Below are 25,366 nucleotides of genomic sequence, written 5' to 3'. Positions count from 1 at the left end.
GAGTATTCCGTACAAGATATGAATTATAATTATATGGCTAATGCCTAATAGCGTCCCTTGCGGATCTGCGGGTCTTCCCCGCCATTCGTCCCTGAAATGCGCCACATGCATAGATCCATATTAGATACGTCCATCAATCTTATCCCATCCCATCCATCTCTCCATCATCCTACATGTAAGGTAACTATGTACGGGAGTCCACCCACTCATAACCCGTTGAATTCTATGCGCATCGCCGGCTGCATGTAGCATCATCCTTGCTTCCTTCTCATCGCATAGGCTGGCCTTATAGTAATATCATTCGTTCCTTTTCATTTGACGTCGCATTCGATCCTCTGCTGCCATCGGCATCGTTTCATGCAAGGAGACATGCCCTCGTATTTAAACCATGTCGCTACTCCAGGACGAAGAGTGAGGAAAAGACCGAAGTACGGAGTGGGGTGGCGCTAATTCTCGAACAGCTTCGTCCTATATCAGCTACGGACGTCATATCTAGCCAATATCAAAGACGGCGTTGGGGAGCGTCTCATTAACGTCAACACATCGGTCCTGAACAACCCGGCTTATCGAGCGGCTGGTTGGACGCTGAACCAATCCGATATCAAGCGGACCTACTCCCCTCCGATCCCAACCGCTATTACCGCCGATTATTTCCAGGCGCCGCGCTCCGCAGGCGTTGGCGGAAAGGAGCTAGAGGATGACGATGAGGGCGGGATGATCACTGGCGGCGCTGCCAGCGGCGAAACAGTTGGCCCTGGACTGAATACCAAACGGAGACGTCGGAGAGAGCAGATCGAAGAGGAGGATAGCAGCGACCTTAGCGATGAAACCGACGAGGACGAGGACGGGTTTCAAAGAGCCGCACAACAAATCAAGTTCAGCAAGATGCCAGTCCGAAACCGTGCTGGCTCATCCCCGAGTATTCAAGATGGGCCCGCGGTGCTTGTTACCTCCCCGTCCAGGCCTCCGGATGGGAGAGGTCTACGACGAGGATCACTAGGCCAGCTCGGCGCTCTCACGCGTCCGAGACGGGACACAACCACAAGCAGTGATATGTCGTCCGACAATGAGCTGGGCCCTCCGTTTGCGCAAATCCAACAAGGCCCCCGAGCGATGACCGCGAAAACGGCACTGTTCCTTTCGGAGAGCATCCAGGAAGAACGACGCCCGAGCGACGTGGCTATACAGGATGTCGATGTGGCGGAAGATTCGGACAGCACTCTGTCGTCGGAATTCGCGGGCTCGGCCGACTCCGGTTCGATATTAGGGCCCGATGCAAACGACTCGATTTCCCCCTTACAAATGCGCCTGAACCCCATCGTATCTCCTTCGTTGATGAACACATCCCCGAAGAAATCAAGGCATCCGCCGCCCATTTTACAGGCGCTTCCACCTCCACGCCCCATAAGCATGCTCCCTCCCGTCAGCGCGCTCACACAAGCGTTAGTTGCCAAGGATAAGGGCTCAGAGAGTCCGTTCCAACGGTTTGCCTCTCTTTCGGGCAAAGGGGATCCAAACCCATTATACATCAAGATTTACGCACCTTTCTCCAAACGGCCTACCAAGCCATATGAAGTTCTCATGATGAGGGCTAGCCACGATGGGTCTCGAGTGTCTGTTGCAGATGCCATCGGACTGGCATTGTGGAGATTCGGAGATGAAGCCATCGAACCGCCCCTGAGCGGACTGCAAATGAACGTCAATGCATGGACCCTTCGGATGGTCGAGGACGAAGAAGTGGATATGGACTTTCCTGCCCTCGTCCGGACGCGACCAATCTCTGATTTTACGTCTAACAATAATCGGGCGCGTCTACGCTCACGAGAAAAACCTTGGGACGAGTTTGCACTCGTGGCAGCAGATGAAGCCCAGTTCAAAGATAACGAAGCGCAGACCCCTGAGTACAGCCGAGAGGCCGCAGCCGCGAAGGAATCCCAAGACGTCGTCAAGCGCGAGGAATCCTCTCCCGCCCTGCAACGGGCTCCTCCCGCATCGTTCGCACCAAGCTCTAATGTCAGCGCGTTTCGAAATCCAATTATCGGGCCCGCCCACACCGCCGAAGGGTTCCGAAGAAATGCGAATCTTATGGACACACCGGCCGCACCGGCGCCCCAAGCCACTCCACGGACCGGAGTCACGAAGTCGCTGGTCATTCGATTTACCGACGATAGCTTCCTCACCCGCACCGTGACGATCGAAACCACCACGGACACCTACCTCGCCGACGTCTTTGATCAGGTGTGCAAAAAGTTCAATGTCGACAAAGGGCTGTATATCCTCAAAGTCGGCGGGACCAGCACCGTCGCGCCCAACGATCGGATCGTCGAGGCGCTCGGCGATCGATCTGAACTAGACCTGACCAGACGGCGGTTCGTCGGCGAGGCAAGCTTTGGATTAAGCGGGTCGCCGGGGAGCAGCACGCCCAATGCGCCGCTCTTCATATCTCCCGGCGGAACGACCAAGAAGGGGAAGAAAGGCGCCCCGACATTGCTCAATCCGTTGGCGCAAAAGCACGACGCGTTGTTCAGCATCGCGAATTACAAGCGGTACAACGTCACCCGGAAGCAGCCGATGTCGTTCTCCTCATCAAGCGCGCGCATCATGGCGCTGGACGGCGAGTATCTGCACCTCATGCCGAGCGAGTCCGGGGCCGGCGGCACCAAGGCCCTCTTCGACGTCAACGCGAAGACCTCAGCGATGCACTACAGCACCATTGTCGGCTGCAAGGTGAGCCGGCGGCATCCGCGGATGTTCCGCGTCATCATCTACCGGGAGCGGGAGTCGAAGCGGTATGATTTCGAGGCGCAGAGCCGCGCTGAGGCGGTGGAGATTGTGGATGAGATTAAGACGGGGGTGAGGAAGTTTCAGAACGATCTGCTATGAGGCAATGTCGTTCGCGTTGGGAGTTGGTGGTGTATGATGGATGTTTTGTTATTGTGCACGGAGGGTTGTATGGCGTCGCTGATACCATAGTCAGATATGGGGTGCAACAATCGAAATCACTGAGCCTATAGCTCTGTCTCACGACTCTATTTCTATTACTGTACAAACTCCGTCGCTGATCCCTCTAACCCCCAGTAACCGCCACCTCCGCAAACCACTGCCGTAAAGCATTGGCCAAAACCGATGGCAGCTCTTCGATGTTCTGCACGAGCGCGTACCATTGGAACGGGAACGTGTCGAAATAATTCCGCCACACCACTTTTGTCTCGCCATTCGCATCCTGCTCAAACTCCGCGGAACGAAGGTTCAGAATGCTGGACTTCTTCTCGGTGGAACCGTTGCCGGTGTCGTTGGCGGCGTCCAGGACGACAAACACGACCATGACCCGTTCCTCTTGCGCTTGTCTGACCAAGGCCCGTAGTCGTTCATGGTCCTCGCAGTGCCCATCGCTCATGACGATCATCAACTGCCAGAGCTCCGCGGCGGAGCCGGATTGTCGCGCGCGCGAATCTCGAAGAATCCCGATGCTGCGCCTCAGCAATTTCAGGATGTCCGTTTTGGATTGCTGGAAGGTAAATTGTCCGAACAGTTCGGCACCAGCGTTGTTGGAGAAGGGCTTGCCAAATTCATGGACCACCTTGACGTCCTCCCCGAACCCGACCACGGCCAACTCGCCGGCCTCCAGCATGTTGAGGGACGTCGACACGAGCGTTGTGCTCTCGAGCGCCAGCTCCCAGCTGCGGTTCTCCGCCATGCTCTTGCTGTCGTCCAGCGCGAGCAGGATCTGGTAGGTGCGTCGCGTCGGGATGGATCGGCGCATCCAGATCTTGTCGCGCTTGTAGCCGGACGCGATGTAGGGGATGATGCGCCGGATGTTCAGTCGCTTGCCAGTGCGGAAGTCGCCCCGCATCTTCGACGCCAGCGTGGGTTCGAGGATCAAGCGGAGTTGTTCGGTGAGCGCCAGCGCAAGGGGCCGGATCCGCGCCTCGTCGTGTTTCCAAAGGGAACGCGCGGCATCGGCATCTTGTAGATCTTCAAGGCAAGGTGTCCGATCCTCTAGGTCCATGGATTCCATCTGTTCGTCCATGTCGTCGGCTAGGTCCAGGTCATCAATGGATTTCGCATCGGCGTCTTGATCCTTATCTGCCTGAGGATCTCTGGCCGTTGCGTTCGGCCCGAAAGAATGCGCCTGCCCATCAATCGTAGATTCGTTGTCGTCCATATTCGCATCCTCCGATCCTCCGTGTGAAGATTGGGGAGATAGAGGCACTCCGTCTTCATCCTCATCGTCGACGTCAATCCCTTGCTCGCGATCCAAGGCTCGTATCTGGTCTTTCGAAGCAGTACCAAGAGCCTGCCCATCACCCTCTTCGTCGCCCTCTTGGACGTGGGACAGCTCAGCCTTTGCCATGTCCTGATCGGACTTTGTATTGTCTTGCTTTTCTTGAGGGGTACTGTTTTTGACTTGCTTGTTGAACCATTTTTCCAGAACATCTCCAAGACGCTTGAAGCGTGATACCTCTTCGGAAGGCGGGCCATCAGAACGCGTGTTGTCGGGGTCCTTTTCAGCGCCAGGGATGGCCTCATCAGCTTCTTGCTCGTTCTTTGGTTCCGCTGAAGCTGTTGAAGGCACTGTTTCTGCTGGGCCATTTTCCGCATCCTGTTCTTGATCGGTGGTCAAGTCGTGCGTTTCGGTCTGGTCGGCACCCTGGTTAGCCTCCTCATTCTGTGAGAGACCATTCGTTTGTTCCTGTGGTTGACTTTTCGGTGCTTCATCTTCCTCATCAACATCCATGCCATCCACATCCTCAGCTTCCGCCGACACGTCCGGATTTTCTTCCTCGTCAACCTCCATTTCATCTTCCATTTCATCATCAATGTCCTGGCCCGGTGGATTTTCAACGCCTTCTTCGTCGGGTTCTTCCGTCTCGACGCTACCTTCCTTTTCCTTTGGAGGGGCGCTGTCTTCTGGGAGCATGTCTTCCTCAATTGTGCGGTCAAAGGAATCTTCAGATGCCGTCGACTCATCTCCATCCATATCGAGGTCTTCGGGCATATCGAGAACGTCATGCTCCTCATTGGGCCGTTGTTCATCCTGTTCTTCCCCCATCTCCTTGTCGCTGATGAAGTCCTCCTCCGCACCCTCTTCGGTCTCCGGCTCTCCGTTGTCATCCGCCTGCTCAGTTTCGTCCTGCCGCTGGCCCTTTTGATCCTTCTGTTTTTCCTCCTTCATGCTCTCTCCCGCCTCATCCCACATTTTCTCGTCTATGGCATCGGGATCATTATTGTCAAGATCTCCCACATCTTCGTCTAGATCGTCCTCAGCATCGGATTTGTCGTCATCTTCACCTTCAGAATCTGACACGTCAGAAATCTTTCCAGTGTTGTCGTCTTCTCCCATTTCGATTGCATCTTTCTCAGCAGTATCCTCCGCTCCATCCTCTTTCTCCGCCGAATCTTTTTCAATATCTTCCAACTCTTCTTCGTCCTCTATCTCTCCACTGATGTTATTTGCTCCTGCGGCGTCACCATCCCCTAATCCTGTACCGCTTTCCAGCTTCTCTGCCCCAACATCCACATCATTGTTGAGGTCCTGTGGATTGCAGAAGCCATCAGTAGCTAATTTGGAGAATGTCTGGGCAAGGAACTCCACAAGAGCACAGAGTTGCGAGTAGTACTTGGCATTTCGCAACACTGCTGCTTGAGAGATATTCCTGAATTGTGCAATGATTGGAAGCACTGAGACAAGAATAGGCCCAAGGCTTTCCACACTGTCCTGACCGAGGCGTGAGAAGGATTCCAGAAGTGCTCCAAGTCTGATTGAGGTCGAATCTAGATGGAGGCCGGCCGTTATACTCTTCATCGACTGCCCTGATTTAGTCAACCATGATTTGATATCAGTCGAGTCTGGGAATGTTTCTACTGCCTTGCCCGCTTCTTGGATTGAGACGAGCATGGCATCGCAGACTTCAAAGATGCTCTCCACAGTTGAGGAGTCGATTCGATTGTCGTTTGTTTCCTGCTCGGGACCGCCGTTGACGCAGCTGCGTGTAGTCCAAGGGATGATTTTGTCCACCATAATTGTCAACTCTGGAAAGTGCTCGCGTGCACCTATCAATTCAAGTTGTAGAGCCTGAGTGATTTTCTCTGCCTTTTGCTCCCAATCAAGATGCACAAGAGAAGTCACCCCATGAGGAAGTGATGGGAGAGCGGCATATTCAGCTCGCGTGGTCCGAAGCTGAATCACGTAATCCTGAAGTGAACTGATGAACGACCCTCGCTCGAGTTGAGCGACTTCCGCTTGATCCTTGATGTTCAGAATGCCAACGTTCAACACAGGGATCAAATATCCTAGGAAGTTGTCCATGCTGACGGGGTTCTCAGCCGTGGTCTTGGATAGCTTGGATTCTTTGCTAGCAGCGGCCATGTTGTATAGTGCTTGCACATTGCTTTCCAATTTGCTGAAGGAGTCCAACACGTCTGAGGACCGGGTCCGTTGAGTAATCGTATGGTGAAGCAGCACCTCGAACAATGTTGCGCATTTTTGAACGTCTTCGCGCGACAAGTCCGAAGAATGCTCCTGAGTAGCGTTGCGTATCTGAGGGGCAAGATGAAGGGTCCTGAAAAACCTTTGCTCGGCATGCTGGAAGTCAAATATTCCCTCTCCGCACCCGGGAGGGCGCGAAATCGTGGAGATTTGGGCCAATGATTCTTGATTTGCAAGCGTAGCAGTGGAAAGACTCCCACCGAACCCAAAATGTCTCAATTGGCGAATGGTCTCGTTGAGTAACTTACGCTTTCTCATCGTTAGGAATTTGACCTCGTCTGTATTCTCCTCGGTCAAGGTCTTTGGGGTTTCCTTTTGTAGTTCCGATATCATACCACTCAGGTCGTGGAGGAAAGCCTCGAGAATTTGTGACTCCTGCAAACCGTGTTCTAGAACAGGAGTCTTCCGTGTCATCATTTGTGCCGTTGCGTACGCATTTTGAAATCGCATCGGTCTGCTCTCCCAAGCCTCCACTTGACCAAGACCCCCCGCCAAAGGAAGAGCGGCGGAGGGTATATCGATTGTCAACGTGTGGAGTTTGGTCTTTGGGGTGAGGCTGCTGATTTGAAGTGCAGGTCCTTTCTTGACGATCGAGGAGACTGGTTCATTCAAGACGGTCCTAAGTTTCTTGACAATCCTCAGCAGCTTTCGGTGCGATGTCTTCGAGCTCTGCTCGAGAGAGTCGATGTTCTGGTCTTTCCAGGATGCGAGCTGGATCACTGTTTTGATCTCTTTCTCCAGTACGGACCTATGCTCCTTGATATAATTCTGGACATGACCCTCAAATAGAGCGTAGAAGTTGAGTATGTTGGACAGTCCCTCTGGGAAGCCTGCAAGACCCTTGACATGCTTCGATCTCATGTCTAAGTGTGCTCGGAATTGGGAGAGTATCCGGAGTCTTTCGGTGAACTGGCCGAACGGCGCTGTGGAAAGGAACTCATGGACACCACTCAACAGGTCGGCAAGATGAGACTTGGAGGTTTCTCCAGCCATCACAAGGCCCTCGGGGAGGATGACGATGTTTCGGAGGCCTAAAAACCACCATTCCTTTGCTTTTTCCTGGGAAGCCTTCAGCTCGTCGTCAAAAAGGCCAGCCCAAGACCCCAGCTCCAGTCGTCTCCAATCGATAATCAGCGTCGTCAATGTATCGTATTGTCCTGCGGCACTATACTCCCGACTCGTCACTTGCTGCCACCTGTGAATTGAGCGATGTATTTTTTCGGCTTTGGCTATCAGCTTGGCCAAAGGCTCGTCATGCTGAGATTCGTCAAACTCATCGCAGAGCGATATCACCTCGATCGGAACAGCGTGATCAGGCCAGGCTTCGCCAATTTGCTGGAATCGGCGGCGGCAATTGTCCAGAATTTCAAGGAACTTCCGAGCTTGCGAGACGTTCGCACCGCTATAGAAGTTGGACTGGTTGCTGGGTGACACATCGCTGGAATATCCGCGGATGAGCTCGTTGACCTTGCGGACCAAGAGAGGGAAGACTGTTGCAGATGGAACCGAAATGCCATCCTGACTCAATTCGTCACGAGCCAGGCACTGATTCATGTGATGCAGTAATGAAATCAGCTGCTCAGTGGCCTCACCGTTCGAAAGAAATAGTGCTCGGTGCAAGTCACAGAGCCTTCTAGAGGATAGCAAGCCCGAGATTGTATCAGGGTTCGCACCTTCTTGCTCCTCGGAGAGAGGGAACAGTTCTTCCAGTTCTTCTTCTTCAGTTTCAGGCAAATGCTGAGCTCCCCTATACGCATACCATTTCGTGCGCGCCGCTTCCACATCCTGGTCACTTGAAAGCTTGGACGCCCACCTTTGATCCACAGAACGGAAGACGGTATGTAAAATCTCGCCGTTTGAGTCGGATTGTGTGAAGTCATCCTGGACGCAGGAGTGGAACGAGACGACTTGAAGGAGAGCAGATATGAAAGAATCATCCCCAAACATAAGCATCGGTGCGTAATTTCGTAGGTCGAATCGTGTAGCTTCATCACCCAAAAGTGGCACAACGGACTGAAGAGATTTGCAGGGATGTATGTCGTCCACCTGCTTGTCGTTCTTGGCCTCCTTTGCTAAAATCAGGCCAAGCATTAGGCAGTGGATGAAACCATTCACAAGGAAGGTGATATCCTCGTAGTGACGATATGAATGCTTCAGACGGAAACTGATTTGAGCAAGATTGTTTAGCGCCGTTTCGTCCACCTGAGGGTTCGTGCTGTTCAAGAATGACGCTTCGATCCCACGACTGAGGACAAGCAGAGTATTGAAATCCCGCTGCAAGAGATGCATCTGTGATTTCTTCGGCCTCGGGAGTCGAGGCAACGTTGCAGAATACTCGCCCGTCAAAGCAAGCCTGGACTGAAGCATAGTCAACCGGAGATTCGAGTCCGAGGCGCCGAAAGCGGCCAAGTACGTCTCTACGCCTCCGATGCGATGCATCAAGTCATTCTTCATGCGAACAAATCGATCCAATTGAAGCATCTCCCTGGTTGCAGGGTCATATTCAACGTTGGGGACAGTGATGTATATGCAGGCAAGACCAAATGAGACCCATGCGGACGATGCTTCATGGAGGCTGCAAGATGAGGACCGGCGGGCTTCAAGATACCTGGAAACTGGGTTCAGGAATCGAGATCGGGTTTTCTGGAAGAATTGTGCGGCAGGATCGGAAGCCTCATATCGAGAGTCAACCTCTGTGACTTCTGGCTGTATCTCGGTCGTGTTCTCCAAAGGAGGCAATTGAGTGCAGTTGTTCGACTCCACGATACGGTCGAACATGCTTCGGAGCAAACGATCGAGAGAATCCATTCTGCTCGAGCACAGTAGCCCAGGGTTTCTGGCAAGCTGCTGTCCCATGGTTTGCATCTCGACAAGCATACCTTTCAGATGCTTCAGTCGCATGTCTGGCAGTATTGTCCTAAAAACCGTTGTCAGCAGGAGCAAATGAGGCGAAGAACTAGAGCAACTTACAGTTTGGCTAGGCATTTGATCGCCAAATTCTCGTATCGATTGGTTATGCCCGCCTCTGAAACACCACCTGTTATTTTGTTCAGGCTCGCCAGTGGCCGCACAAGTTGGTTGCTTTGGACATCATTAAGGCAGACATCTTTTGTTCGGACCCCTGAGAGTACTGCCAGCTGAATGGCACCAGGATCTCCAGCTACGAACTCGTAGTCGTCAACAAATCGAAGCATTTCTCTGAACTCGTCCGCAAAGTATGGGCCAAATCCGCGGGACGGATCAGCAACCTCAGTAAGACGCATCATCTCTGATCGGATCAGCGAAACTAACCGCTCATGGTCGCCCTCAGTCTCTTTCCAAAGCCCAGAAAGAGTTTTCAACATTGAGTTCCGAACGTTGGTCAAAAGCTGAAGATTTGCATAATTCCGATTCATAACGGAGTCGAGTTGATCCGACACTGATTCGAGTTCGAGTAATGCTTGCAAGCGAGCGGTGGACGGTGGCACAATCGGTCGAAACTGATTCCAAATCCTGTCTAAGCCCAAGCCCGATTGCATCCCGCCATTACTGTCTATTAGTGTGGAGAGACTTAGGATTTGTTGGCCTAATCCACCAAGATGACCTCCCGTCTTCGAGAGTCTTTGAACAAGCGAGCGGCCAAGGAAAGTTAGGCAATTAAATAGGCCAAGGTCGAAGGGAGTATTCTTGTCGGACGGATGGGCAAGAGAAAGAACCTGGTCGATGAAGATGAAGAAATCATGGAAGCCTCTCAATGAACCCTAGGTGGATGTTAGATACTCTACCATCTGTGTCGAACTGTCAATTCAGACTTACCGCATTGAAAGGTATGTGATTAAACATGCTTGGCAGCATGGATGTCAACAGATGGTCGATGCCGAAGAGAAATTCCGCAATACGACTTAACTGAAGCGCTGCGCTCGGTTTGCGATCTGCAAGAGCGAGGGATAGCTCAAGTTGAGTAACCGGCTTGCTTCCGAGCGTTTCTCGAACTTGGAGAAGGAAAGAATGGAACTGGGCAACTCTTCCTACCAAGTCGAACAGGTCGAACTCGTACTCGATCGCTGAAGAGGAACGCGCTTGATTGTAAAGGGAGATTTCATTGTTCAAAGCGTTGATAGGCTGATTGACTCGTAAGCAAGATCGAAAAGGAAGAAGAAGGAAAACAATCTTTACCTGTGCAGAGGAGAATCTCTGTCCAAAAGTTTGAAGGGAGCCTTCTTGTAAGTGATTCCATCTTGTGATGGAACTACCCAACGCTTTACTGAGCGAAAGGAAAAGCGATCCGCCTGTTTGTTCGGCTTCAACAACATGCTGTTGTGACATGAGATCAAGAAAGTCTTCGCTGTGCTGAAGCTCATGTGGGCTAAGATGTTCGCATACGAGTTCCACTACGTATTTTGAATGCACATCCTTTTGAGAGTATGGGAGCACGCCGAATCTCTCAAGCCTATAAGTCAATGACTCGAGGTTTTGATGGAAGCGAGTAGAGCTTTGGAGAGGCGCTTTCTGGAGATGAAGCTCAACCGATCTATTCCGCATTGCTCGCGAGAGCTCCCCATGAAGGGGATCCATTGTCATAAAGATGCGGAAAGAGGGGTGGGCACGTATCACCCGTGACTCGCCCGTCGCCGTGGAGTGTTCGCTGACACTGAGAGTACGGCCGGGTTCCAGTAGGGAGTTCAGCCGGTCAAGTACTGATGGACTGCAGAGATTAACTTGATCCAGAACAAGCCAATATCCCTGGCTCATTGCTTCGATTACAATTCCATCAACCCACTCGAACCGTGCATGCTGCTGCTGCGCCACCTCAAGCGCGAGACTCCAGAGTTCAGAAGCGATGGGAGCAATATCCTCCATGCTATGGACGGCAATAACATCGTCGACTTTGCGAAGGATGGACTTGAGATCAACTTGAGGAAATGAAGACAAATCCGAAAGAAGCTCAAACAAATTTGTCACCAAAGGAGAAGGGGAAGACTGGTTCTCGGTCTGAAGGCAAATCTGGATGACTCGGACTTGAAGAATGGAACGAAGCTGTGCAATGGCAGTCGCAATATGCCTCATCGCATCATATTGTTCGTACCCACCAATGAGGTCACTGGAGTCAGTATCGGCGTTCAGCGAAAGATTGACGAGCTTTGCGCCCGCCATAGCTGATAGGTAACGGATGACATGAGACTTCCCGCACCCGCTCGGACCAGTCAAAAGAACTGGCCACGCCCTGTCGATACAGAAGACGATAGATTCAAGGAGAGATCCAACCCCGGCCCCGAGGTTGGTGATAGGAGTCGAGCTTTCGGCGGTGTCGAGTGACCGCGGGAGCAACGCCAGGCCAACTTGATATCGGTCTTGAGAGAGGTTGTGGAATGCTGCTGGGGCTGGGGGAGGCCCAAATACGTCGAGGCAAAGCTGCCGGATTTTCTCCGCGTCCTCGCCAGTGCGGAATCGTTGAAGGCAGATGAGGTTGAAAAAGTGTTCGAGCGGGACGTGAGGGAGAGTCTGTCGTTGTGACTGCAGTAATTCCAGCCATCTTCGAACGTCTCTCAAGTTGAATTCCCAGGGACCTCCAACGGTTCCAAAACGCCGGTTGTCAAGCTGCTTGCCGATTTCCTCGCTGAAACGGACCACCTTCTCGATGGAATCTTGTGGAAGGTCTGAGAACGATTGTGTGCAGATCAGCTCGAAATCAGTAGCTACCATCGACTCGGCGTATACCACAGTGAACCGATCAACGAAAGAGGCAGGCAATCCTTTCCTACCATTGCCCTGATGATGTGGATTCTGGGCTGCGAAAACCATGAAACCAGGGTGCTTTGCGAATGTCTGGTTCAACTCTGGAACGAACGCTTCGCCACGGTGATCCAGACAAGCGTTGAGACCTTCCAAGACCGGCTGCGAAGCCAAGTTCATCTCATCCAACAACACCCAATCGCCTCGTTTCATGGCGGTCAAAAACGGTGCATCGTGCCAAACGAATTTGCCCAGCTCCGAGCCTTCCGATGGAACGTCCGACCCGAACAAATCCATGAGATCGGTCTGCTCCGAGAGATTGATTCGCGTAATTCGTTTCCCGAGTAACCGAGCAAGTTCGAGCACCAGGGTTGTTTTCCCAACGCCAGGCGCACCTTCAATGAGTATCGGCCTCGGCAAACGCATCGCTCGGGCAATGCGCATGATGTTCGATCGAGTCGTTGGAGCAACCATGCTGAAGTCCCCGTTGTCGGCCGGAGTCTCTGTCCGAGGAAGTTGAAACGGGCCAACGGATATCGCAGTGTTCGAGATCCCTATGTCGGCAGTGACGAAGTAAATCAAGGTGGCGTTGAACTGAAAGAGCTCCGACAAGCTGTTCAGGCATACCAGGCGTTCGGATTCCACATTGGCCTGATTAACGGAGATCAAGCCCGCAGGATTTGCACCGAGGGCGTCGATGAAAACCAATGCAGCGCCATGGACAATGGCTTCCTGGATGCTGGTTTCTGGGAAGCTATTGACGAATTGAACCCAACCTAACATTTTCCGCAGCGATATGCTCTCCGTCATTCCGGTATTGTATTGCTGCCCGAACCACTTGGCGAACTGCAGCAGCCGGCTTCCATACGGCCGTGTATGCGCAGCAAGCCTGGCTTCGAGGATAACGAGCAGATCTTCCTGGTCGGTCATGTTGGGGATCCAAATCTCGGTAAAGCGATTTCGCAAGGCTGGAGAGAGCTCGCGCTTGCCATAATCTCCGCCCGGGTTCATGGTCGCCATGAACTGGAAGCCGTCGGCTCCCTGGATGCTTTGGCCTTCACCTCCTTTCTCGGCGAGGTAAATCTCCCGCTTCGGCTCCAAGACGCTGTTCAGCCGCTCCAACACAGAGTCGTCGGCCAAAGAGATCTCGTCGAGAAGGAAGAAATTCCCCTCTCTCATGGCCTGGACAAGGGGTCCGTCCGACCATTCAAAAAGCTGAGAGTGTCGAAGACGATTCGCTTCGATCGATTTCTGGAGGTCTTTTGGCAATTGATCTTTCGCAGAGATGTCGTAGGCATGAAGGAAGTCGGATAGAGTTGACGCAGGTGGATGTGATACGCCTTGCAAGTCAAGGGCAGTCGTCAACGCCGCGACGAGATCAGACTCGATGGAGGCCCGATTGCGAATCGGCCGTTGCGAACCGAGAAGATCTCCAGCCTCGGTGTTCTGGTGAGCATTCACGGTTAACAGCAGCGTTTCCTTGAGCAGCGCCATGACTTGACACGCTGTGGTCTTTCCACATCCGGTTTCGCCAATCAAGAGAATTGGCTCATGGTTTCTGAAAGCATGCGCGAGAAGGGTGATCATTCTTCGCATCGCAGAGGTGTCGACAAAAGCGGCGTTGTTGCGAGGATAGTCGATTTGCATGTTGGTCAAATCGCCATTGTAGAGCTTTTCAAGATCGATCGTGACACGCGCTCGCGCTTTGCTCATGCACTCTTCAATCGCGGTCTTGACCATGGCCCGTTCGTCTTCCTTCCGAACCCTCTCGGCCAAGAGCATGTAACCATTCTCCGCAAGTTCTTCGATCGTCGACGCCGGTCTCCCACCCCAACGGAAGAGGTCTCGCAAAGTTGCGAAGCTCTTCTGCTCAAACAGCCGATTTTGCTGGCGGAGTTGCGAGAGTCGCTGGTACACTGCGACGATCCGGTTGGCCCACGATTGGGGCATGGAACACCGCTGGTAGAGGATATGGCTGAGTTCTTCCGTCGGAATATCGTCGAAGTGCATCTCCAGGAACCGGTTGCGAAATGCACGCGAGAGGTGCTTGCGACCCCCGTACAGCCCCGCCGGATTCTGCGTAGCGAAGAGGACGAAGTTGGGGTGCGGAAGGACCGTCTCCTGCGTCTCGGGGATGAACAGCTCCCGGTTGTCGTCGAGAAGCCGATTCAACGCTTCGAGGACTTCTCCCGGGGCTAAGTTCAGCTCGTCGAGGACAATCCAATAGCCCTTCCGCATCGCCTGGACGAGAGCCCCATCTTGGAACTCTACTTGTTCGCCCCCTTTGGAAACATACGAGCCCAAGTACTCTTGCAGATCAGTATGCTCATGATTGTTGATGCGCACAAATTTGTTGCCCGATCGTCGAGCAAGGTATTCGATCATACTCGTTTTCCCGGACGATGTCGGGCCTTGGAGCAGAATCGGATACCGCCTCGCAGATACCGCGCGCACCAAATTGTCAAGATTGCTCTGGATGAAGGGTGTGATAATGTAGTCCGACACGTCTTCAGCATTGCCGTCTCCGCATCTCAGCCATCTTGCGCCGATTTGGACATGTTTTGTCCCATCGTTGGGAGCCTTGAATGCCCGCTGAGCCCGAGTCCGGTTTGACTTGGGTCCCAGCAGAGACTCGGAAATCAACTTCGTCACCTCCATCGCCGAAGTATTGTCCAAACAGGTGGAAAAGCTCATCTGAAACCCTTCATTCAGCGCCTCTCTGCCGGACATGCAGGGCTTCATGAGGGCGGCGAACCTCAGTGCTCGGGTTAAACTTCTGAGACTGTAATGCGGCCGACGCCCCGCTCCGTCCACGATCTGATTCGACTCCACGAGCCCTTGAATTTTTTGGTAGAGACCCGCGGCGTCGGGCGCGGACTTTTTGTCGAAGTGCGGATCGCGCAGGTACGAGCTGACGATCATCAGCAGCGACTCCGGATCGCGATCGGGACTTTCGAAGTAGAATTCGGTGAAACGGCTGCGGATTCCGCCAGGGAGGTCACGCTTGCCTACGTCGGTGGCGGGATTCATCGCGGCGAACAGGCGGAAGTCCCGGTGGGCTTCGATCCGTTGGACTTCACCCGACTCAGACAACATTAAGAACCTCTCGTTTCGATATCCGCCTCCGAGTAGCTCGGCAAGCGCCTCTAGAGTCTCCATCGGGGCCAGGTTGATCTCATCCAGTAAGACCCAGTGACCATTGCGTGCAGCTTTGACGAGGTTCCCCTCGACAAACGCGAACAGCGGGCTCGACCGTGATGACTTCATCTTTTGCTCCAGAACCCTTGCCTCCGCTGCAAACTGTTCCCATTCCGAGACATACTTGTACGACGGCGTGGCTGGCTCGCTCTCCGCGTGGGAATGCCCCGTTTTGATCTTTTTGCGCGGATGAGCGGTCGAGATCTCAGCGTGCTCCCGCGATGGGGGTGCTTGTTGCACGCGATCGATAGCGTTGAGCCAGAGCTTGAAGACCCGGCTCCATTGGCCCTTTGCGAAAGACTTGGAGAGGGACGTCAGGAAACCTTCGTTCGCCTTCTGCCCAAATGTGGCGAAGAAAAGGTCTTCGAACCGCGCTTTCAGAGGCTGCATCATAGCCCGAATCGAAACCGGCTTAAAGCTTCCTAACAAGTCGCTGCCTTCGCTCTGTTGGGACAAATTGAAGACATGCAGTGTAGCTCTGGAGCAATTTGACAAGTACTGCACTGTGGATGTCTTTCCAGCGCCAGTCTCGCCTACAAGAAGAAGTGGCTCGCTCTGCATAACTGCCGCCGAAATTCTTTCGAGAGCGCATCTCGTCTGACGATTCAGAGCGAGAGCTTGTGTGTCCAGGTGTCTCTTGATCGAAGAGGACACTGGTAGTTGGATGCGTCCGACACGAAGCGACGCTTTCGATCCTTCCTTTGGGAACCCCACTGGGATTTCTCTTCGACCGAGTAGATGGTCGCGAAGCTGAGGGTCAATGCCGAGGGCGATGGCGATGTTCTCAACCATCGCGTCCTGCAAAACCTTGTCGCGCATGCTCGCTGCGAATATGTCCACGGCATCCAGGAACATGCCGGCCAAATCATTGTCATCGAATTTTCGTGAATGTTTGAATTTCCACGACATTCGGCTGCACCATTTCAGCAAATCGGCAAAATGGAACGGCCGAATGGAGCCATTTTTGGCGGCATATGAAAATGATTTCGATGCGAGAAGCGTGGTTACCCTCTCAAACAGAGTTGTGAAGGAGCCGGAATGCTTCACCAACTCCGGGTACTTGGTTTGAATGATGTCCTTGGCCTCCTGCAGGGAGAATGGACACAATTGAGTTCGTTCCCAAAACCTCCAACCGACCATCCTCGGTCGGGAAATGGTCTCGGTCCCTGTAGAGCTTTGAATGGTTCGTATCGTAGCGATGATTCGGAATCCTTCCGCGGCTCGGATGACTTCACCTCGACTCGGCAGATGCAGCTCCCCTCTTTCCAGTAGCGGCAATAGGGTACTGATTACGGAATCGGGCGCATGATCAAGGTCTTCAATTACGAGCCATCGGCCCTCCTTCACAGCAGTAGTGAGAACGCCAGGAGCCCAAGCAAATGTCCCGGCTTCTGGGTCGGTCGTATACAGACCAAGCAGTAGTTTTGCATCGGTCTGTTCGTTCAGATGCAGAGTAACCATGGTATCTCGTTTACCCATCAATTCTGCAAGATAGTTGATGATGAACGTTTTGCCAGAACCAGGTAATCCTGTAAGAAGCGTAGGATGGCCTCCCAGTATAGTCCTGGCAAAGGAAGCTAGGTTGGAGATCGCACTGGGCACAGCGACGAATGACTCGTCCACTTCGTCCATGGATCCCTTGTGGATTCGGGGTAAAAGCACCCCTTGGACGGGGACGACGTGAGGGCTCATGTCTTCAGGTCGGACAAATAGAGGCCGCATAGCGGCAGATGGAAGTTCCGACTGCAGCTTTTGAGCCTCATCAACCGCCCCTGACATTGATTCGAACCGTTTCCTCTCCCATATGTTCAGATATGTATAGTCGATCTCTTTGCCGTCCCAAAGGGCTTTGACAGCCTGTCCGGCCGTATATTTATGCAGGGTCTGAGCTGTTGCAGCATCCGCAGCATGCGCAAAGAGGCAGAGCACACGAGTCGCCAGGTATCGTATGGCAATGGAGGAGTGCGAGAGGCATAGTTGAAGATTGGCAGCGTGAATATAAGCGCTATACGTCCGGTCGTCCAGCCTCAACAGTCGAAATAGACCCAGGAGTAGTTCGCGCAGGTCTTCCTCCTTTCTGCCCTGAAAGAGGGTTTGTTCCAAGGTCGGCAGCCGTAACGGTCGGCCATTATCATCGTGGAAGAGCGGTTGTGATATGAACTGCGGCAAGTGAGGGGCAAACGGCAGGATGCGTCCCAGGGCCGGAATTGCGTAGAGCAGCTGGTTTCGGTTCCATCTGCAGCAGAGCTCCGCGAATATTGGCTGCAGTTGGAGAAAGAGGGCGTCCGTGTATCGCGGGAGGAGGGCGGCGGCGGAGGTGGCTTCGAGGATTTGCGGGATCGATCCTTCGCGGAGGATGAGTTTGAGTTCTTCGGGGAGGTCTGCGGTGAGCAGCAACGAAGCGAATTGCCGCGAGCAGTCCATCACTTCGGTCAAGAACGACCTTATCGTGACGGTCGATTAATTGTGGTCAAATTCGGAGGATTTGAACCTTCATGGAACAAATTTCGTTCGCGAAATAATGTCGATGTCGAGATGTCGAGAATTTTGGACAGGGGCCCCCTGTAAATATATAAGGTTGTAAGGCTGTAAGGCCAATGTGTATGAATTTGAGACGCCCAGACCACATCGTCGTCCATCGCTTTTCGCGACCTAAAGATTTATCTGGGCCTCCCCGATGGACGAATCCTAACCACAGCTTGTGCTTCCTTCCATACATCCTAATTGGAGCCTGAGAGCATCTCTCGACATTCTTTGCACCATGTCTCTCTCCCTCCCCGCCGTCGTGCGGCAATGCGCCCGCAGCCCTCTTCGCCGAAGGATCATCTCGACCTCCGTTCTTCGTCAACGAACGACACAGTCCGCGAGCTATCTGCAGCGGAGACAGCAGTCGACCGAGGCGGCTGCTCCTTTGGACCCGAAGATCGAAGCTATAGTCGAGCAGATTGGGAAATTGACTCTCCTCGAGACAGCCGACCTCGTCTCTACGTTGAAGGTACGGACTCCCAAGACGGAAGAATCATCAATTGCTAACACCATCCAGAGCCGGTTAAATATCCCAGATGTACCGATGGGCGGATTCGCAGCCGCCGCCCCAGCGGCCGCCGCACCCGTCGAAGAGGAAGAAGCGGCCCCCCCGGCTCAAGAAAAGACGCTGTTCAACCTCAAACTCCAATCGTTCGACGCCGGCTCCAAACCGAAGGTGATCAAGGAGATCAAGAGCCTGCTCGGCCTGAGTCTGGTGGACAGCAAGAAGTTCGTCGAGAGCGCGCCGAAAATGATGAAAGAGTCCGTGCCGAAGGAGGAGGGGGAGAAGATCGTCGAGACGCTTAAGGCGATCGGGGCGGTGGTGGTGATGGAATAGTGCAGCAATGTAGGATAGCATACACTGTGGCGTTAGCATCGAGCTGTACATGTATCATACGCGTGGTCTCCGGAGGCGGGTGGTGGCTCTTGGACATGGCTGTTTTCTTGGGTCTGTTTGCTTCTTGGATATCAAGGATGCAGCAAGATTCGCTATGGAGGAAGTCTCCATACGCTTGCTAATGTAACATATCATCATATTTTACTCTCCCAACCAGGATCATGCCATTTCCGTTAGGTAAAGGTGTCGGAGTCCCCCTGCAGGATCTTGTGCTCTTTCCCCTCAATCAAATCATCCTCCTCGTGATCCAAATCCTCCTCCCACTCTCGATCCGCCTCATCCCCGTTTTCCGCACTGACCGCCCAAATGCTCTCTCTCATCCGCTTGTGCCGTTCCCGATCTTCTTCAATTCTTCTCTCGATCTGCTTTTTGTCCAGTCGGGCAATCCCGTTCGTCTTCGCCGTAGTTGTAGCTGATTTCACGCTCTGTCCGTTCGTCCGCGGTTCGGCGATGCCCGCCGTGTCGCGCTCGCTCAGGCGCGCATCGATTTCTCGGATCGTGTCGTCGCCGAGAATCCGTCGTTGTTCTAGGCCGTTCATCACCTGGTGGACATCAGCCGTGCTTCACGGGAGCCGGGGAAAGGCGTGGAGGCAATCTGACCTTCCTTGCCAATTTCACGTTGGTGGCGCCGCTACCATCGCTAGGAGCGACAGCGTCGATAATTCGAATAATGTCCTTTTGTATCATCTGCACAAAGTCGAGGTGATTCTCACGCTGCGCGAGATCGCACAGGTGCTCGACGAAGAACAGGATATTCGCTCGGACATTCATGTTATTCTGCCAACGGTTAGTATTCGTACTTGCGCCACGTCGTTTCCATGACTTACGCGCTCCAGCTGCTCCAGGATGCACGAGTGGAGGTCCTCGTCCATATCTCGGTTCTTGAGCGCATAGCTGGCAGCTCGCTGCGCGGACGTCACGGAGGCGTCCAGGTGCTGGAGGAGCGATGTGAACCGGATGCGGACTTCGAATGGATCTGCCATGGCTCAAACGGCTCAGGGCCATGCACGCCGGATAGGTTGAATCTTTTGACACTCGGGGAGGTGATGCATGGATCACTGCAGAAATCAAATTTGTGACCGACGCTCGAGGGGGGTCGTGGGATGACGGCATTCAACGTCCATCGTATAACACATGATGCGTCGGTTGACCGTTGGTGAATATAAAGTTGGCAATTTGCAACGAGAGCCTCATGGAGCTTCATACTGGACCGTTCATAATTCCGAACCCAAGCGCCAAATGCTGTGGTCAGCCACATGCAGTCGGGCCAGCTCCGCGGGGAACGGCCTGCGAAAAGCAGCATTCAGCCACCGCCGCTCTATGAACGCCACCATTGACCATGGATATTGCCCGGCAGCTGGAGTAGATCTCCATTAAATGTTACGGTAATCAATCGGGAAGTGAGGTCGAAATTTTCCGGGCAATTGGATGCTGTAGTTTGCAAAGACGCAGTATTTTCAGATCACAAGAAATTAATATTGGAATTGCTTCTGGTATGCAAGGCATCGAGCAAGTTGCAGGAAACCACATGCTAACAGTTCCAGATACCGATATCAACATGGCAGCACAATCCGGGAACTCGGAAGGACTCACTCTCACGGTGTTAGGATGCGGTACGATGTGCTTCGGGTGCTTGTCAATATCTCACTAACGGGTTTCGATAGGTACCATGGGCATCTCGATCCTCTCGGGGATCATGTCGTCCCTTGAAGCGCCATCCGCATCCACTCCCGGGGAAGAGCTCCCAGCCCGGCTCCCTTCCAAGTTCATCGCCTGCGTCCGCCGCCCCGTGTCCGCAAAGCGCATCCAAACTGAGCTCGCAGCCTACTCCTCCAGCCTAACCACTCTGGTCAACGACAACATCCCCGGCCTCCAGCAAGCCGATGTCGTCCTCCTCGGATGCAAACCCTACATGCTCCGCGACGTCCTGACCGCCCCGGGCGTCAAAGACGCCCTCGCCGGCAAGCTCCTCATGAGCATCCTCGCCGGCGTCACCCAGGAGCAAATCTCCGAAACCCTCTACGGCGCCACCCCGCCCCCCGACCCCTGCCAAATCGTCCGCGTCATGCCCAGCACCGCCAGCTTCGTCCGCGAATCCATGACCGTCATCGCCACCTCCACCCCGCCCCTCCCCTCCGCGTCCCTCGCCCTCGTCGTCTGGATCTTCAGCCGCATCGGCAAGATCGTGCAGCTCCCCGCCGGCAACATGGACGCGGGCACCGCGCTGTGCGGCTCCGGCCCCGCGTTCATGTTCCTAGTGCTGGAGTCGCTAGCGGACGGCGGCGTCGCGATGGGGTTGCCGCGCGCGGAGGCGCAGATCATGGCCGCGCAGACGATGCGTGGGGCTGCGGCGTTGGTGCAGAATGGGGAGCATCCGGCGGTGTTGCGGGATAAGGTGTGCACGCCGGGGGGGTGCACGATTGGGGGGTTGCTGGTGCTGGAGGAAGGGCGGGTGAGGGGGTCGATGTCGAGGGCGGTGCGCGAGGCGACGGTGGTTGCGAGTCAATTGGGGAAGGGCGTCCAGAACGTCAATGGTACCCGGTTTTAAAGTACATTGCCAGGAGGAAAAGTTTCCGTGCATTCATGGGCATTCTCTACGGTGGCTGCATTAAAAAGACTAGGCTGGATGACTGATTTGAGGCTACTGTATCCCGTATCAGTTGCAAGAACCCAAGGATTTCCTTGCGGGATTTTGTATGTCTAATAGGTCGCAATCAAGTCAACCATGATTGCTATCTTCCATGTTTCTCCAGTCCACTCATATAAATGATGCATCGGCCCAAACTTGCGCGACAGCCCTTATGTGTCTAGCCTTCCTCGCCACCCCTCGCCATTCGCTCTTCTTCCGAGTCCGAGGCTTCCACCAGTGCCTTCTCCACGGATTTTCTTCCCGGAGCAACTCGTGCAGCTTTGACCGCATCGAAGCCTTTAGAACTCAAGTACAAGAAGGACGATTCTTTATACCCATCAACATGAGAGAAGAAGTTGTAGAAACTGGGTGGAAGTTAGCCGGAAAATAGCTCAGGAGGAGGACTGAAGCAGTCGCTTACGTGTGATCCTTGGCATCCTCTTCGAAGATGCGGTTGTAAATCTCCCTCTGCTTGAACTCCTGGATCTGAGCATCGTACTTCGAGAAGTCAATGGGCTCTTTGTCGAACTTTTCGGCTTGGATCTTATTGTACGTATCGAAGATCGGCCTCTCGAGCAGTAGTCCGAGTCCGGGCGCCTTAGGGATCGCAATGGTCGTATGTTCAAAGCTTTCAGGTATCCGCACAACAGGCGTACCGCAACGGACGATCAATGCCGCCATGCTGACCATTTTCCGGATCTGGTGCATCATAAAGCTTTGCCCGTGCACCTTCAGGGAGATCCATTCGGTCCCGCTGAGGATCATCGGATCTCCATTGACCTCGAAAGACTTCATGTGGCGCTTGGCGGATGGATCGGTTGCCATCTTCCGGACCGTATAGTTGTGGTAGTTGCTCGTGCCTTTGTACTGGCTGAAGGCCAACTTCACCCGTTCGAGCCGTTCCGGTGTGATACGGTACTCTGCTTTGGCATGATAGTGAGCCTCTTTGATGTCTTTGATGGCTTGATCCAGCGAAGCCTGCTGCTCACCGCTGAGATCGACAGTCTTGATGGATGTGCCGGCAATCTTTATGGTGGAGGGTTTTCGAGGTTCGGTGGCTTCGTCATTGGTGGGTTGATCTGGCGCCGACTGCTCCTGGCCGCTTGTGCCCGCTTTGTTCAAGGCCTCTTCCTCCATTTTGGCCTCCTTCTTTTGTATCGCTTCGAACGCCTCGAACTCGCCGACATTCTCCTCCTCGTAGAGGGCCTTGTTGATGAGAGATCTTAGATTGTCATCCAAACGCGCCAGGATCGGAGCGACGTGCTTCTCTTCGGCAAACTTCCAGAAGTCCTTTTCCGCTCCTTGACGGGACTGGTAGCCTTCAACGTCATCTGCTTCTTTCGCGAGCTCTACGATCTTCTTCCCGAGGAATGAGGCAGGATTGGGAGGTAGGAAGCAGTGCGTTGGGATGAGGTATTCGTACCACCGTGAGTCACATGCCGCGTAGCAACTAAAGCTTCCAATCGTTCGTAGGAATCCCCAAACCCGGATTTGAGGAGGGAGGTGGGTGTTGATCTTTTCGACGATATCCTCGTCTTCCACGATGAGTTTGAGAGATACCACATTCCCGGCGGCATGAACACCTTTGTCGGTCCTGGCGCATCGGACAAGAGTGCTTTTCTTGGGATCATTGGCATTGGCTTTTGAAATAGCGCCCGCAGACACAAATGCCGAGAACAAGTCGCCTTCAATGGTTCGTTCGTTTGGCATGATCTGCATGCCTTTGTATCCGCTCCCAGAGTAGCTGAGTAGAACTGCAACTTTCCGCTTCGGACGACGCGACTCCTCTGCAATTTCTTCCGCACTGAACGCTGGAGGGAGGTGGGATTTCCCCACTTCGCCGTCGCCATTCTCTGCATCCTGATCTCGTTTGGCCTGCCTTGCGGTGTTTCGATCCCTTTTATCTACATTTTGGCGACTTGCGCTATTAGTTGTTGCTTTGAAGAAATCCCTGGATATCTAATTGCTCACAAATATTCGTTCCGCCCAGTAGGCCTTCTCGAATTTCCCCGAGAACCTCGCTGAGCGGACGACTTTTTACCGCGGGATCCAGGATGCTTCTGTCGTTTGTGATGAACCTTTTCACCACCTTCGCTGTGTCCATCGTTGTCATTGCGCTTCCTCTTCGGAGACCCAGGCTGCGGAGGATCCATGACTGGCTCATCTCCCATAGCTGGTAATATGGTTTTGATTCTTGAATGATATACGCAATAGAGGCAAAGGTTCGTTAAGACTTGAAGTGCAGAACTGCATGAAGGCATTTGCTCAAGCCAATGAAAAGGCAGGTGCTGCACATACACCCCAATTACCCTGCATATGTTAATATAACATCCCTGCTTGTCCTAAGTCTACGCCACAGTCACGTGATAATAACTCCTGCACTCTGCACGTGATTTGACCATGGAGGCTGGAGCAGGCTGGCTAATCGAGCAAGGCCTCGTTAAGCGCCTCGCCTCGCTCGCCTCGTTCCTTGATCAAGGCGTCGCTATTTCGCTGTATCACGTGTTGCTAGACCCGTTTAGTCGCATGCTACCAGTCTTTCATCGTCGTAGTCCGTATTTTCTGGATCTGACCCAGATTCTATAGGATTCAATGACCTTAGCCACCGTGGTATTGGTCACTATATAGTATACAGGACTACGGATGGTATATTTAACCATGGTTCGCGCAGGCCTCGCGAGGCGGATTAGTATGTAATTGAGTCGAGGCGAGTCGAGGCGCTTAGTCATCCCTCGCGACGCCTCGCGACGCCTCGATTAGCCAGCCTGGGCTGGAGGCTGCAGGTCGGCCCACTCTCAGATGAGCTTTCATCTGAGAGTGTACGGTCCATGGCAAGGGTGAAGCTCCTTTCACACCCTGCTGTGCTCCATTCACACCCGTACCCCGCTCCATTTACACCCTACCTGGTCACATGACATACCAATCCCTTCGAATCTCTGACGCAGATTGGGATGGTCCAGTATATGATGCTTTATACGAGTCAAGCCGACCATTCTGCGTTCAAACTCTGTAATCCAATGTATCTAATCGTACGGAGGATCACGGATGATCAAAAACGCTAACTTAGGTCCTCGTTTCACTCAAAAGAAGCTGGCGTAAGGCCGCTGATGCGCTCTTGGATGAGATCGCTGAATGACGTCTCCCCTGGTCGATAGTTCGCAAGTAACCTTCGTGCTTCTTCCGTAATTTCCTGCCCGTTCATCTGCGGCGGAGGGGCTGGCTGGGGCTGTGCTCCTCCTCCCGATCTTTGGTGTTGTAATGGTGTTGCACGTACCTGTTCGAAGGCAGACGGGAGTCGACGCGAAGAAGGGTCGTTTGGCCGGTCTCTTAGTCCAGGAGGAAGTCGTGCCATAGCTGGATCGCGTACTGTCGCGAAGGATCCGGGTAGTGGGAGTGTAGGTAACTTGTAAAACCAATAGGAGTCGATCATAGGAAGCTGGATTTGCGTATTTTGTGATAGACAACGTCGAATAGTATGGAAGCAAGGAAGTCCAAGAGAAGTCTGATATATGTGTGTGCATGGAGACTGGTTCGAGTAATCTCCTGAGTGCTCTTCATCTCTTTGTTGACGCTCTTCATTTCTCTGTTGACGCTCTTCATTTCTCTGTTGACGCTCTTCATTTCTCTGTCGCCGCTCTTCATCTCGCCGTCGACGTTCTTCAAGCCTGATTCGAATGATACTTCGATACATCTTCTTAAGCGCTTGCGGAGAAACATGTTGGATCACTTCCGGAGAGAAAACGGCGCGATACTTCGGATTGACACGGATTGCAGAGTCCTCCATTGCGACAGTAGCCTCATGGTTTGTACGACGGATTGAATGCGTTAATTGATCGATGGTATTCATTATATCGCCTCGTCGAAGCGTGATCCGTCGCTTAATAGTTGCATGAGAACTCTCGGCCCTCGATGT

General features: G+C 53.3%; 7 protein-coding genes across 7 annotated transcripts; 3 read left to right on the top strand and 4 right to left on the bottom strand.

Annotated features, from left to right (window-relative positions):
* The first annotated feature begins 153 nt into the window (after positions 1 to 153).
* P152DRAFT_458457 (uncharacterized protein) lies at positions 154 to 3,031 on the top strand. Its single transcript, XM_033679471.1, has 2 exons — positions 154 to 411; positions 462 to 3,031. The coding sequence occupies exons 1-2, from the start codon at positions 389 to 391 to the stop codon at positions 2,881 to 2,883; spliced, it is 2,445 nt and encodes an 814-aa protein (XP_033534272.1). The 5' UTR covers positions 154 to 388; the 3' UTR covers positions 2,884 to 3,031.
* Positions 3,032 to 3,067: 36 nt separating this feature from the next.
* P152DRAFT_435965 (P-loop containing nucleoside triphosphate hydrolase protein) lies at positions 3,068 to 17,824 on the bottom strand (the record flags this gene model as incomplete). The annotated part of the gene is made up of 4 exons (XM_033677548.1): positions 3,068 to 9,133; positions 9,191 to 9,407; positions 9,461 to 10,155; positions 10,286 to 17,824. 4 exons carry the CDS (start codon positions 17,822 to 17,824, stop codon positions 3,068 to 3,070), a joined length of 14,517 nt encoding a protein of 4,838 aa, XP_033534271.1.
* Positions 17,825 to 18,054: 230 nt separating this feature from the next.
* On the top strand, positions 18,055 to 19,082 carry P152DRAFT_416888 (50S ribosomal protein L12). Its single transcript, XM_033677075.1, has 2 exons — positions 18,055 to 18,395; positions 18,444 to 19,082. Exons 1-2 carry the CDS (start codon positions 18,162 to 18,164, stop codon positions 18,762 to 18,764), a joined length of 555 nt encoding a protein of 184 aa, XP_033534270.1. The 5' UTR covers positions 18,055 to 18,161; the 3' UTR covers positions 18,765 to 19,082.
* A 342-nt stretch (positions 19,083 to 19,424) lies between these two features.
* P152DRAFT_514242 (uncharacterized protein) lies at positions 19,425 to 19,993 on the bottom strand (the record flags this gene model as incomplete). Its single annotated transcript, XM_033682849.1, has 2 exons — positions 19,652 to 19,993; positions 19,425 to 19,601 (listed from the first exon to the last, which is right to left on the bottom strand). Coding segments are annotated over exons 1-2 (333 nt in total), but the record flags the coding sequence as incomplete, so codon positions are not given.
* Positions 19,994 to 20,150: 157 nt separating this feature from the next.
* Positions 20,151 to 21,608, top strand: P152DRAFT_458454 (pyrroline-5-carboxylate reductase). The gene is made up of 3 exons (XM_033679470.1): positions 20,151 to 20,317; positions 20,369 to 20,437; positions 20,489 to 21,608. The coding sequence occupies exon 3, from the start codon at positions 20,494 to 20,496 to the stop codon at positions 21,370 to 21,372; it is 879 nt and encodes a 292-aa protein (XP_033534268.1). The 5' UTR covers positions 20,151 to 20,317; positions 20,369 to 20,437; positions 20,489 to 20,493; the 3' UTR covers positions 21,373 to 21,608.
* P152DRAFT_458453 (pseudouridine synthase) lies at positions 21,391 to 23,635 on the bottom strand. Its single transcript, XM_033679469.1, has 3 exons — positions 23,425 to 23,635; positions 21,875 to 23,371; positions 21,391 to 21,818 (listed from the first exon to the last, which is right to left on the bottom strand). The coding sequence occupies exons 2-3, from the start codon at positions 23,170 to 23,172 to the stop codon at positions 21,632 to 21,634; spliced, it is 1,485 nt and encodes a 494-aa protein (XP_033534267.1). The 5' UTR covers positions 23,173 to 23,371; positions 23,425 to 23,635; the 3' UTR covers positions 21,391 to 21,631.
* A 793-nt stretch (positions 23,636 to 24,428) lies between these two features.
* On the bottom strand, positions 24,429 to 25,366 carry P152DRAFT_344427 (uncharacterized protein). Its single transcript, XM_033675358.1, has 2 exons — positions 25,045 to 25,366; positions 24,429 to 25,024 (listed from the first exon to the last, which is right to left on the bottom strand). The coding sequence occupies exons 1-2, from the start codon at positions 25,168 to 25,170 to the stop codon at positions 24,530 to 24,532; spliced, it is 621 nt and encodes a 206-aa protein (XP_033534266.1). The 5' UTR covers positions 25,171 to 25,366; the 3' UTR covers positions 24,429 to 24,529.

The sequence above is a fragment of the Eremomyces bilateralis genome (genome assembly GCF_010015585.1).
Source record: "Eremomyces bilateralis CBS 781.70 unplaced genomic scaffold P152scaffold_9, whole genome shotgun sequence".
NCBI lineage: Eukaryota > Fungi > Ascomycota > Dothideomycetes > Eremomycetales > Eremomycetaceae > Eremomyces > Eremomyces bilateralis.
The sequence above is the reverse complement of the archived record's forward strand: the minus strand, read 5'-3'. Positions and strand labels throughout refer to the sequence as shown.

What these genes read in the sequence shown, in the direction of transcription:
- P152DRAFT_416888 (XM_033677075.1), top strand. Translation starts at nt 18,162, where the DNA reads ATGTCTCTCTCCCTCCCCGCCGTCGTGCGGCAATGCGCCCGCAGCCCT. An exon ending in ACCTCGTCTCTACGTTGAAG is followed by an intron (nt 18,396 to 18,443) that starts GTACGGACTCCC and finishes AACACCATCCAG; the next exon opens with AGCCGGTTAAATATCCCAGA.
- P152DRAFT_458454 (XM_033679470.1), top strand. Translation starts at nt 20,494, where the DNA reads ATGGGCATCTCGATCCTCTCGGGGATCATGTCGTCCCTTGAAGCGCCA.
- P152DRAFT_458457 (XM_033679471.1), top strand. Translation starts at nt 389, where the DNA reads ATGTCGCTACTCCAGGACGAAGA. An exon ending in TCGCTACTCCAGGACGAAGA is followed by an intron (nt 412 to 461) that starts GTGAGGAAAAGA and finishes ATTCTCGAACAG; the next exon opens with CTTCGTCCTATATCAGCTAC.
- P152DRAFT_344427 (XM_033675358.1), bottom strand. Translation starts at nt 25,170, where the DNA reads ATGTTTCTCCGCAAGCGCTTAAGAAGATGTATCGAAGTATCATTCGAA.
- P152DRAFT_458453 (XM_033679469.1), bottom strand. Translation starts at nt 23,172, where the DNA reads ATGCAGATCATGCCAAACGAACGAACCATTGAAGGCGACTTGTTCTCG. An exon ending in GAGGATGCCAAGGATCACAC is followed by an intron (nt 21,819 to 21,874) that starts GTAAGCGACTGC and finishes ACTTCCACCCAG; the next exon opens with TTTCTACAACTTCTTCTCTC.